The sequence below is a fragment of the Mustela nivalis genome, assembly GCF_964662115.1.
Source record: "Mustela nivalis genome assembly, chromosome: 16".
In the NCBI taxonomy this organism is placed as follows: Eukaryota; Metazoa; Chordata; class Mammalia; order Carnivora; family Mustelidae; genus Mustela; species Mustela nivalis.
The window spans coordinates 41,537,396-41,549,639 of NC_139035.1; the positions used below are offsets into that span (position 1 = coordinate 41,537,396).

General features: G+C 52.9%; 1 protein-coding gene across 14 annotated transcripts in view; it reads left to right on the top strand.

The window, feature by feature from the left end:
• Positions 1-12,244, top strand: part of NAV1 (neuron navigator 1) — a 255,753-nt gene that overhangs the window by 145,162 nt on the left and 98,347 nt on the right. For all 14 annotated transcript variants that reach the window (XM_082701985.1, XM_082701986.1, XM_082701969.1 and 11 more), the window contains one exon: positions 9,652-9,754. In XM_082701985.1, coding sequence (XP_082558111.1) covers positions 9,652-9,754 — 103 coding nt within the window. The remainder of the gene's footprint in view (positions 1-9,651; positions 9,755-12,244) is intronic.

Here is a 12,244-nt window from a genome sequence, read left to right on the forward strand (position 1 = left end):
CAGGGCTCATTCAGCTAAGCGTCTAACTCCTGATTTCAGCTCAGGTCATGCGTTCAGGGCCATGCGATGGAGTGGGAGAAGCAGACTCCCCGCTGAGCAGGGAGCCTGATACCGGGCTTGATCCCAGGACCCCAGGATCATGACCTGAGCTGAAGGCAGACAACCAGCCGACTGAGCCACCCAGCTGCCCCAGTAAATAAAAGCTTTAAAAAGAACAGTGACTTTCTTTATCATCCATATTGGGGGCTTGCAAAGAGGCAGATTCCTGGCTCTAACTCAGCCTTCTGAGTCATAATCACCAGGGATGACACTCTCACACCAGCATCTGTAACACATTCTGGGAGAAAGGATGGATTCAGCCAACTACAAAGCTATAGAACCAGATGGTCAAAGCTGGTCAGGGGCCTTGGGTATCCCCTACCCCAACTCCCTTATTATTATTATTAATATTTTTTTAGAGAGGGGTGAGAAGAGGCAGAGGGAGAAAGAATCTTTTTTTTTTTTTAAGATTTTATTTATTTATTTGACAGACAGAGATCACAAGTAGGCAGAGGTGCAGGCAGAGAGAGAGGAGAAGCAGGCTCCCTGCCAGGCAGAGAGCCTGGCATGGGGCTTGATCCCAGGGCCCTGGGGTCATGACCCGAGCCGAAGGCAGAGGCCTTAACCCACTGAGCCACCCAGGCGCCCCGGGAGAAAGAGAATCTTAAGCAGGCTTCACACCCAGAGCAGAGCTGACATGGGACTCAATCTCAGGACCCTGAGATCATGACCTGAGCCAAAATCAAGAGTCAGATTCTTAACCGACCAAGCCTCCCAGGTGCCCCCCTTCAATTCCGTTATTTTATGGATAGGAAACAGGCCCAGAGAGGGGAAGTCATTTAATCCAAGACCCCACAGTTAATTAGTGTGTACCCTCGGGAAAGCAACCTGCCCCTGCTGCCTTGTTCCCCTGTCCCCCTGCCTCCCCGCTCCTCTTAGCCCAGTGCCCAGGAGAGACACATTGCCGAGGCTGTCTGTTCCCAGCCTTCTGACTCAATCAAAATCAGAACTCTAGGTGATCTGGAGAGACACCAGCCTGGCAATCCCAGGCAAGGGTTGGACCACGCGTACCCTCCTCTCTGGCCCCAGATTTCTCTTCTGTCTCCGGCTTTGCCTTGCTTTGCCTCCCATCCATGTGGCCAGTAAGTTGTTTCCCGAGTCCTGGCTCTTTCTAGGTATTTTGCCCCACGCAGCTCCCTGTAGGAGGGTTACAAACACTCGGCTCCAGCTTGGTTCACACGCTAGTTGGGAGGATTCAGGATTCTCTGGGGCAAGGATGAATCTCCCCGGGAGCTCCTCCAGGGAGCAAGAGCACTCCGTAACCAGAAGTGTGTGATTTGTCACGCCGCAGGGTTCTGTGACAACCGCCTCTGACAATATTGTGACTCATGTGGGGGGATGAATGAAATGACAGAATCAGGAACAGAATAAAACGTCCCCCGCCTGCTTACTCCATGGAAGGGGGGGGTGCCTCGTGCATGGAGGCCCACCCAGTGCTCTCGCTAGGGCCTCTGGCTCATCAGATGGTGAGGACAGGGTGGAGGCAGGAGGTGGAACCGTAGGAGACGTCTTTTGCTCTGCCCGAGCTCAGGGGAGATTAGTGGGCTGGCTCACCTGTCCCCTTCCGCGCCTGCTCCAGCCGCACTGGGGGACGGAGCCTTCCAACACTCAAGATTAGGAGTCCATCCCGCATCTTGTGCAAGAACCTGCAGGACACACCCAGCGCAACTTCTGAGCAGGCGGTAGAGACCTAGAGGGCTGAGGACTCCCCGGAGGTGGGTCCCCGTCGCCTCCTTTGGCCGGACCTTGAAAGTGTGCATCCTTGGGCGCCTGGGTGGCTCAGTTGGTTGAGCAACTGCCTTCGGCTCAGGTCACGGTCCCGGAGTCCTGGGATCGAGTCCCGCATCAGGCTCCCAACTCCATGGGGAGTCTGTTTCTCTCTCTGACCTTCTCGCCTCTCATGCTCTCTCTCACTGTCTCTCTCTCAAATAAATAAATAAATAAATCTTTAAAAAAGAAAAAAGAAAGTGTGCATCCTTGAGTAGAGGACAGAGATACAAATGATGCCAAAGCCATCTGACTCGTGGGAAACACAAAATGTCAGCCACGGATACTAGTTGTGATGTGGTCCACTGCTAAGCATCCTTTGTGGTCGTTTGGGGAAGGCGGCCCACTGGCTAGGGCTGAACACACACTTGTGTGTGTTAGTAACGGCTTTTATTGTAATCGTATTTGACCCATGTGTACTAGGAGCTCAAGCTGCCAGGTTCTTGAGTTCAGAGAAGACTTGGACGCCACCCTTGGGATCTAATAGGGTCAGGAGAGATTTTTTGTTTTCTCCTTGAGAGTGATTGAGAGAGAGAGAGACAGAGACAGGAGTGTGTGTGTGTGTGTGTGTGTGTGTGATGCTGGATTCTTCTTTCTGCAGGTCTTTTGGTCTAGCCTGGATATCTACGTGTATCTATTATCAGACCATTCCAAACAGTTATTTACGTTGTTTGTTTTTAAAGACTTATTTATTAATTTTGAGAGAGAGAGAGAGAGAGAGTGAGTGCGAGCAGGGGAAGGGGCAGAGGCAGAGGGAGAGAGGCTCTCAAGCAAACTCCCCACTTGATCTCATGACCCTGAGATCATGACCTGAGTAGAAGTCAAGAGTCGCATGTTCAACTGACCAAGGCATCCAGGTGCTCCGCCGTAATTTACATTTTGATCAACCCCTTTGGGGACTCCTCTCCGTGCCTCTCGTCCCCAGCCCACAGCCCAGCAAGGAGACAGAGTGCTGGGGTGCAAAGGGCCCCGGGCCAGGCCACACCTGCCCTGCTCTTCCCCACCTGGGAGATATTGGCCACGCCTTTCCCTCTCTGGGCCTGAGTGAGGTGTCGTTTTTCCCGCATCTATAAAATGAGAGGGCACATGAGTCTCCCGAGCTCTGAAATGCCGTGACTTGAAAACGTTCTTGCCCTGAGTCACTTCCGTTTCTCCGGTTGCTTCTCGTGGAGCCCAGCCGCTGACAGCAGCAGCCAGTGGAGAAGTCAGCCGAGAACCCAGTCCTCTGTGGCCTCTGCCCTGGGCAAAACTACTAATGTGGTTTCTGAAACCTTGGTGGAAGTAATTAAGATTTCAGCAGTCAGTTACCACAGTTTACTTAATTGTCAGCTAATAATTAAAATTGTACAGAACTTGGGTAGATTTGACTGCTGGGTGATGGATTCCCGGGAGTCCCCCTTCCTCTGCTTCCTCCCTCAATCTGGTGGGGTGATTACCCTGCGCTGGAGGCCCCCATCACTTCCTACATCAGATTTCAGACTTGCTGGCCAGGGAGGGCCCAGCCTCTCCCACGGCAGAGCCGGGGTCCCGGGAAGCAGGATTGAAGGCGGAACGTTGCTACGGTCGGTGCAGGGCTGTCCTCAGACCTGATGACTTGAAGATGAGGTTCTGTTTCCACCTCATCTGCTCCCTGCCTCAAGGATGAGGGCCTCCCCCGGCCCGAGCAAGGGCCCAGAGGAGGGTGGAGCATCCTCTGGAACTGCACCGCTCACCTGCAAACCAAAGAACCCAGAAGCTAGTCCAGCTCCGGTACGAGTGTGTACCCTTGGCTCACCTGCCCCTGTGTACCTTCTGATGAACAAGACCTGCCGTTTATAGAGCACCTACTGTGTGCCAACTACCGGGCGGAGCATGTGCGAACGGAAATGAGCACCGTCACCCTCACCACAACCCTCCCGGGGGGGGGCACCATTATTCTCCCCATTTTGCAGAGGGGAAAACTGCAGCAAGCTGAGGTGCCTTGTGCAAGCTCAGACACAGCGAGAAAAGGACAGTGCAGGATCCGAAATGTCTTTCTGACTCAAAGACCTATGTTCTTGCTAGAACACTGCCCCGTCTGTTCTTGCCCCCATATCTCCATTTCTTGGTTAGTTCCTAGTCTAGTTCAAGTTCATAGTCTTGCCTTCCTAGCCTAGTTCAAGGTCATAGTCTTGTCTTCCTAGTCTAATTCAAGTTTATCATAGTCTTCCCTTCCCGGGGAAGCTTGTTTTCCTGATTGGCAACTCACTGCACAGAGCTTCCTCCTGATGAACTAGCCACACCTCTCGGTGCACATGTCTGCAGAACCGCAGACTTGCACATGTGTGATTCTCTCTCTCTCTCTCTCTCTCTTTTTTTTTTTTTTTAAGATTTTTTTATTATTTGAGAGTGAGCAAGGAGAGAGAGAGAGCACGAGTGCCTTGAGGGGCAGAGGGAGAAGCAGACGCCCCACCAAGCAGGGAGCCCAATGCGGGGCTTAATCCTGGGACCCTGAGACTGTGACCTGAGCCAAAGGCAGGCACTAAACTGGCTGAGCCTCCCCAGACACCCGCTCCGTGTGATTCTAATGGTTTGCACAAACTACTGGCCAGACCCCAAGTAGGTGTGTACGTCCGGAGGCATTTGTGTACTTCAGGGCAGTCTATTGTAGTGGAAAGAACAGGAGCTTTGGAGTCCACAGACGGGAAAACTGCTTGGGGTCATGCCCACCGTATGATGAGCTTTCAGTAGCGGACGTTATTTGCATATGTGTGTGTGTGTGTGTGTGTGTGTGTGTGTGTGTGGTTTGTTTGACTGCCAGTCCTTCAGCCCCAAGACTTGTTAAGCAGTATGTGCTCTGCAGTCTCATATGAGACAGCAGTGTGTAGAAACACCATCCTGCCTTGCCCAGTGCATGCTGGGAGGGTGACGTTGTTGGTGGCAGCTGTGAGTTACCATGGTGATGGCTGGGTTGGGGGAGGGTCTTGCCTTCTTCTGAGCCAGAGGACATCACACATCCTCCCTGCTTGCTCCTTTTGCAGGGAAAGGCTTGGAGCAGCAGCCCGGGACAATCTCATGGGCTCCCCCCGTAGACCTCCTTGTCATCGTGGAGCTGGCCTTGGTCCAACCCTGCTTCACACACACACACACACACACACACACACACATGCATGCGCACATACACCCGCCATCCTTGCAGCTGGACCCATACCCAGAGCCTCAGAGTAGGGCTGTGAGGGGTGTTCAGATCCGGACATCCAAGGGAGGGACAGGTATGTTCTCCTGGCCACAGTGTGGGTCCTAACAAGAACAAAACCCAAGCTGAGCTGGCCTGGAGAATGCCTTTTTCTCACCTGCACAAAGATGCTTTGTAGGCCGGGAGCCCTGAGTGCATCGCACATGGACGGGTGCTGAGGGAGGGGAGGAACTCCCAGGCCCTCCCTGTCTGCTGTGTCTGTGTTCTCTTCCGGTCCCTAGGCCTCTACTGCAGGCCCAGAGTAGACATTGAGATGTTTTGACACATGGAGGTGACCTCTGAGACACCATGACTTATCCAGTAAAGCAAATCATCAAGCTTTGGGGTCATCATCACAAGATGGTGTGTACCTCACCAACCTTCACCCCATCTCTGATCTGCATGGGACATGATGAGAAAAGGGGAAGCTTAGATATGAGTTGGAGGTTCAGAGGTGAAGAGTGTGAAGGCAAAGAGTGGGTAAGGGTGAGAGGGGTGGCTGAATTCTTTTGCAGATGCAACTTTATTCATATTTTCTAGTTATATGTGTAAAGATTTGCCTTGAGGTCATGGATGTGAACATCAAATTGCCCCCCAACCTAGCCAGAGTTTCTGCAGCCTCTTGAGTTCCAGAATTCTTTCCTGTATGTGCATGTCAGTCCTCTCATCGTGGGGCTACCGCTGTACCCCGAGGAAGGTCTCTGTCACCCACAGATGTGGGTGCACAGTCAGACTTCTCAGGAGCCACTACCCTGAGCTGAGCCTTTGAGAAGTAGGCTGGCATCCCCAGGATGACCACCAGGGGGCAGTGCTGGGGCATGGAGGGAGCTCAGGGGAATAGCCTCTGCTGGAGGGATCCAGGTCACCCTCCAGCAAATCAGAGTCCAACCCAAACTCCTGTGTATGCTTCTAGGCTACACTGCTGGGAGGCCTGGTACCAGACATCATTCCATTAACCTCCAGCTCGTTGCCCCCTCACTGGACCTCAGCCTCCCATCTCTCCTATGACCAGGTTGGATCGGGTCACTTTCAAGGACACTTGTGGCTCTAATTTTTGGCAAGTCTATGAGACGTTAGGGGCATTCCCACCCCACACTACTGACATGGAAATGAGGTAGTGGGATAGAGTGGTCTTGGAGGGAGGAGATACAGGGCACTGTGATCAGTGCAGTGACAAGTAGGAAAGTATACCTCTTTCGGTCACTGCTAGAGCATTAAGATCCAGGTTCCCATACCCACACTCCCCTGCCCCAGGGCCAGGAGCACTAGAGAATACAGAGGGACACTCCTGGGGCTGGCTACCTTTTGGATTAAATATTTTTTTCTTAAAAAAGGGGGGGGGATCGGAGGGGCGCCTGGGTGGCTCAGTGGGTTAAGCCTCTGCCTTCGGCTCAGGTCATGATCTCAGGGTCCTGGGATCAAGCCCCGCATCAGGCTCTCTGCTCAGCAGAGAACCTGCTTCCCCCTCTCTCTCTGCCTCTCTGCCTGCTTGTGGTCTCTGTCTGTCAAATAAATAAATAAAATCTTAAAAAAAAAGGGGGGGGTGTTGGGGCCCCTGAATGGCTCTGTCATTAAGCATTTGCCTTCCGTTTAGGTCCTGAGCCCCTCATTGGGCTCCCTGCACTTCAGGGAGCCTGCTTCTCCCTCTCCCACTCCCCCTGCTTGTGTTTCCACTCTTGCTTTGTCTCTCTCTTTCAAATAAATAAATAAAATATATTTTTAAAAGATTTTATTTATTTATTTGACAGACCAAGGTCACAAGTAGGCAGAGAGGCAGGCGGCTGGGGGCAGGGGGACACAGAGCAGAAAGCCCGATGCGGGGCTCGATCCTAGGACCCTGGGACCATGACCCGAGCTGAAGGCAGAGGCTTTAACCCACTGAGCCACCCAGGTGCCCCCAAATAAATAAAATCTTAAAAAAGAAAGAAGATTTTTTTTAAAAAGACATCTTCCTAAAGGGACATATATCTATCCATTCTTTTTTTTTTTTTTTTTTTTTTTTGAGATTTTATTTATTTGAGAGAGGGAGAGAGTGCTCGAGTTAGGGAGGGGCAGAGGGCGAGCGAGAGAGAATCCCGGGCAGACTCACGCCCAATGCAGGCCCAAGACCATGACCCAAGCCGAAACCAAGAGTCGAACACTCAGCCGGCAGAGCCACCCCCACGCACCCCTATCCATGCCTTTTAAATTTTTTTATTTTTATTTTTTAAAAGATTTTATTTATTTGACAGACAAAGATCACAAGTAGGCAGAGAGGCAGGCAGAGAGAGAAGGGTCGGTGTGTGTGGGGGGGGAAGCAGGCTCCCTGCTGAGCAGAGAGCCTGATGTGGGGCTCCATCCTAGGACCCTGGGATCATGACCTGAGCTGAAGACAGAGGCTTTAATCCACTGAGCTACCCAAGTGCCCCTATCCATGCTTTTTAAAAATGTATTTCTTGACAGATTTTTTTGTGGTAGCATCCATCTATTGTTGAAATGTTCGCTGAGCACCTACTGTGTGCCATCACTGTATGCCTGTGATGCAGTAGACATGCCCCGTGATACATCACCAGAAATACTACTTTCTTCCCTGGCTTGACTTGGCTCTGTGCTGCGTGCTAGGTGTGTGGCCTTGGGCCGTTTATTTCATCTCTCTGAGTCTTAGTTTTCCCCATCTGTAAAATAGGGACAAGATCACAAATCTCCCGTAAACGTGAGGATTCAACGAGCTCGTACAAGCACAAGGTTGGCGTGCACACAAGTCTGAGTAACTCTGGGTCACCTTCCTCTTTGGGACTGCACACCCCTTAGAGTTATGCATGCCTTTCCCTCATCGCTGCCAAACCCAATGAAAGAATTGCCTTGGCCCAGGAACCCACATCTTGGCACAATGTTCTTAGTCCCCCCGTGGGCATTTGGGAACCAAGCCTTAAAAATGTATGTATATACTTTCTGATCCTGTCTGTATTCTATGCCAAGCCATCAGTTAAAGCCACTGAGCGGCTCACAAGGTGACATTTGCCAGGATAAATAGGGATTGGCAGCCACGGAAGTGACGACACTTCTGTGGGACAGAGCTCAGGCACTTGGCATGGAGGCTTGCCACGAGCATGGAAGTCGGCTACATGATGCTGACCATGAGCGAGCCCACCAGCAGCAGCAGCCTCCCGCAGGCTCCCCCAGGGAGAGGAGAGGGGAGAAGGGGGCAGGAGAGAAGAGGTACCTGGGTCTAGGTGTGGAGCTGGTTCTCTGCAAAGGTGTGGCCTGGCTTCCGGCCCACCCTCCCCAGCACCCGCCACAGGGCCGACGAGACAGAGCAGCCGCCTGCCAGCCAGTCTGGGTATATTCTTGGGGGTACAAGTGCCTCTGAGGGGATTCAGAAATGCTCCCTTTGGTAGCGAAAAGAACCTCATACTCTCCTGAGTCTGTGGGTTAGGGGGGGACCTAGAGGGCACATTGACCAGGGAAGGAACACAGAGGGTTTGGGGATAGAGAGAAAAGGGAAGTAGCCTGAGAGTCAGGACTCCTGGGGTTTCTCCATTGCTTTGCCATCATCTCCCTGTAGGCCCCTGACTCTCCATGCAGTGCCTTTTCAGGGAGACATTGGGGGATTTGAGTCCATTCATTGACCTTGGATCCCAAAGTCAAAAGGAAAGCAGGGGCAGGGACAGGTCCTTTTTGTTTTAGTGTCCTCAGGGCCTTCTGAGACCTGGGATAAAGCATGTGTTTGATAAGGTTTACTGGATGAACTGATAGAAGGTTGGAGAAAGTTCTTAAGAGTTCTTCATGCTCAGAACCCCTTCCTCTTTTGCGGATATTATTTTACCTTGGGAAGGAGATGGGATAAATTCTGCTTTTTGCCTGTTGTAGATTCTTTTCATCTGACCGTGTTAATATTCTGCCTGGAAACCAAGGCTGAATAAAATGACCCGTGATCATTTAGGATTCTGAGGGCGATGGCCCTATCCATGCATCCCCCTCACTTGGGGTCGCATTGTCGCCCAGAGCTCAGTCCATGCTCCCAAAAATGACTGCTCATGCCCTCCACCTCCCCAGCAGCCACCTCACTTTTGGGAGTTGTATCTGCACTGTCCCCCCCCTTAACCCCAAGGGGCAGCTCCAGTCAGTGTTTGGGGCTCAGGGAGTGTGATGTGTGGGAACTGGCTCCCATCAGCTTCCCAGAGCCACCTGCTAGCATCTCTTCCTAACCGTGCGGTCAGTGACGTCATGCTGGTAGCTCCAAGTCAGGGCGTCCCCACCTCTCAGGGCTGGTTGTTAAACATTTATCACCTTATCCCTGGAGATGGGGTTTGAGGCAGACATTCCGGTTGACCTCAACCACAGGGCTCTTGCCGGGGACCTCCACTCTGAGAAGCAAGCCTCCCAAAAATGAAAGCTAGAAGAAGCAGTTACTTGGGGGGTTTGGGTGGCAAGCACAACACAGACCCCCTCCCAGGGTCGAGATGTCAGGCAGTTTGAGAGCGCGTGTCTAGGGTGACCTGCATGGCCTGGGGAGCAGTGTCCTAGGGACATGGTCAGTCTCCACTCCCTGCCACCCTCAGCTCTCAGCAAGAAGTTCTCCACTCACCCAGCTGCTCTTTTTTCCCCTCCAGACCCAGAGTCCCAGAGAAAGAGGACAGTGCAAAATGTCCTGGATCTTCGACAGAACCTGGAAGAGACCATGTCCAGTCTGCGAGGGTCCCAGGTGACTCACAGGTAGGTCTAAGCTGCCGAGGGGGCTCTCTCTCCCGCACTGGAGAGTAGGGCTTCAGAGACCCACGGGCCACCGCTGAAGGGACAGGAGAATTGGCCATCTCGGCAACAGAAGCTTGGTTCTGACTGGGATCTGCTTGCTTTGAGACACGAGATATCATTTTGAGCAAATGAGTTGAAAAGCACCAGAGTGGGCGATAGGAAGCCCCTCCTCCGTGATTCAGGCTCTGACCTTCTGTGTCCACTTTCCCTCCTTCGATGCTGGTCTCCTCATGTGTTACAGTTGCTGTCCTTCTCCTGTCCTGAAGTGTCTGTTGTTAGAGGATTCTAGAATGGTGCCCATCCCAACACCCAGCCTCTTTCCCTCTTCTGTCAGCTAGGTATCCTCTGGCCTCTTCAGCCAGTGGCTGACCCAGATCCATGCCGTGGGGGTGCGCCCTGTCACCCCACCTTGCAGAGACTTTGCTGCCTCCAGCGGTGTGGGCCACTCCATCCTCCCATGGCACCTCTCCCTGGAGCGGCACACTGGCCACAGCCTCTGCCGTGACTCAGAATTTCCCCCACTGGCTCTTCGGGCTGCCCAGATGAGCTCATGCTGTCAGCTCCGAGGGGGATAGAGGGCTGGGCAGGGGGTAGAAGGAGAGAGAGCAGAAAGCCAGGATTGGGAAATCATGGGGGGTGTGGAGCAGGAAGGCTGAGAGCGATTAGGTGGCCTGTCCAGTTGGACTGGAGTTCGGTTCCTCCCCATCTCCTGAGGTTGGAAAAGGAGAGCAAAGTTGGGACAGAAGGCCAAAAGGATAAGGGCTTTGCTGAGCCCAAGTGTGTGCCTCAGAGAACTCCGTAACTATCATTCATCTCCGGGCACCGTGACCGGATTACCATGACCAGGAAGTAGAACAGAAATCAGGCTTCATAGCTTTCACTCATCGGCTGTAGTTCTGCTTAAGAACAGCCCTGCTCCTCCACCCACAGCTCTGCCTAGTCCTGTCCTATCCTGTGTGTTGGACACTCAGCCCTTTGCTCCCAGATAGCTGACATATTTTCAGTGCTCAATCAAAGCCTCTATTCTGTGGGGTTAGCAGGACCAGACTACTGAAAGGGGTGTGTGTGTGTGGGGGGGGACATCTGATGAAAAGAGTGCATGAGGGAGGCTCCTGGTGGCCCTGGGGCTCAGGCTGTCTCACACCTGTCCTAACCTCCCTCCCTCACAGCCCCGAGCAGGACCCGAGTGAGACGGGCCGGGCTCAGCTTGGCTCGCTCAGTTCAGGGACTCAGTGGATGAAATCTTGAACATCCTCCTTCCCCCATCCAGGGAGTCTGGAACAGCTCTCTCAGCACCAAATCACATGCCAGCTCCATGCCAAAGAAGCCAGAAAGCGCTTAGTTGCTAAGGGGGTCACACCCCAAATGACTCACCCACCGAGGAAGGGTAGAAGCAGTAGCTTCCGTGTCCTGGGGCCACTGACCGAGCACAGCCTGTGAAGCAGGACAGCCTGACCCCTTTTGGCTTTCTGTCCATGGCAGAGAAGAGGGAGGCCAAAAACCTTTTGCATAAAGCCGGCTGGTGGGTGGGAGGGGGAGAGCCTCAGACCTCTGACTTCTGTCTCCCTTTATGGAAAAGGAACCAAGAGCCCTGAGCTGGTTTTGCTGTTTACTGTGGACCCGGAGCTACTTCCTCTCCTGGTCTTTGATTTGTGCTCTTCCTGGTCCACACTTTGATAGCCAAAACAACGATTCCCTGAGTTTTTAGGGCTCTTTGACTTTTTATTTTTATTTTTATTTATTTTTTTTTTTAAAGATTTTATTTATTTATTTGACAGAGAGAAATCACAAGTAGGCAGAGAGGCAGGCAGAGAGAGAGAGAGAGGAGGAAGCAGGCTCCCTGCTGAGCAGAGAGCCCGATGCGGGACTCGATCCCAGGACCCCGAGATCATGACCTGAGCCAAAGGCAGCGGCCTAACCACTGAGCCACCCAGGCGCCCGGGCTCTTTGACTTTTTAAAGTGCTTTCCATCCCTCAGCCCTTCCCTCAGCCCTGGGAGGAGGTAGGATATGTTCCTATCATCTGGGTCAGAGAAGCAGCAGCCGAGGCTGGGGTGAGGGGGTCCCTTGCTGGAGTCACACAGGCTGATGAGGTGGGGGGGTTCTGTGTCCGGCAAGCTCAGAGCGCATGCCAGGTGCAGTGCTGGGCACCATACCCCAGAACAAAGACAGGCTTCCTCCTGGATGAGGAGCTTCCCGTCCAGTGAGCGCTTCCGGCCGGGTTATTTTCACTCTGGAACTTAGAAGCTAGCTCTAGATTCAGTTCCTTTTTCAGAAATCTTTATTTCTGTCCTGCTTCCTCTATTTCTACTGGCTCGTTTCCCCAGCAAGGAGAGCGTCTGGGTCAGGGGGGCTGGGGCTGGAGACGAAATGAAAGCCTCCCTCTGCTCCAGGCCCAGCGCTCTCCCCACCCCAGAGTGAGCGAACGAGCGAGCGAGCGAGCGAGAGAGAG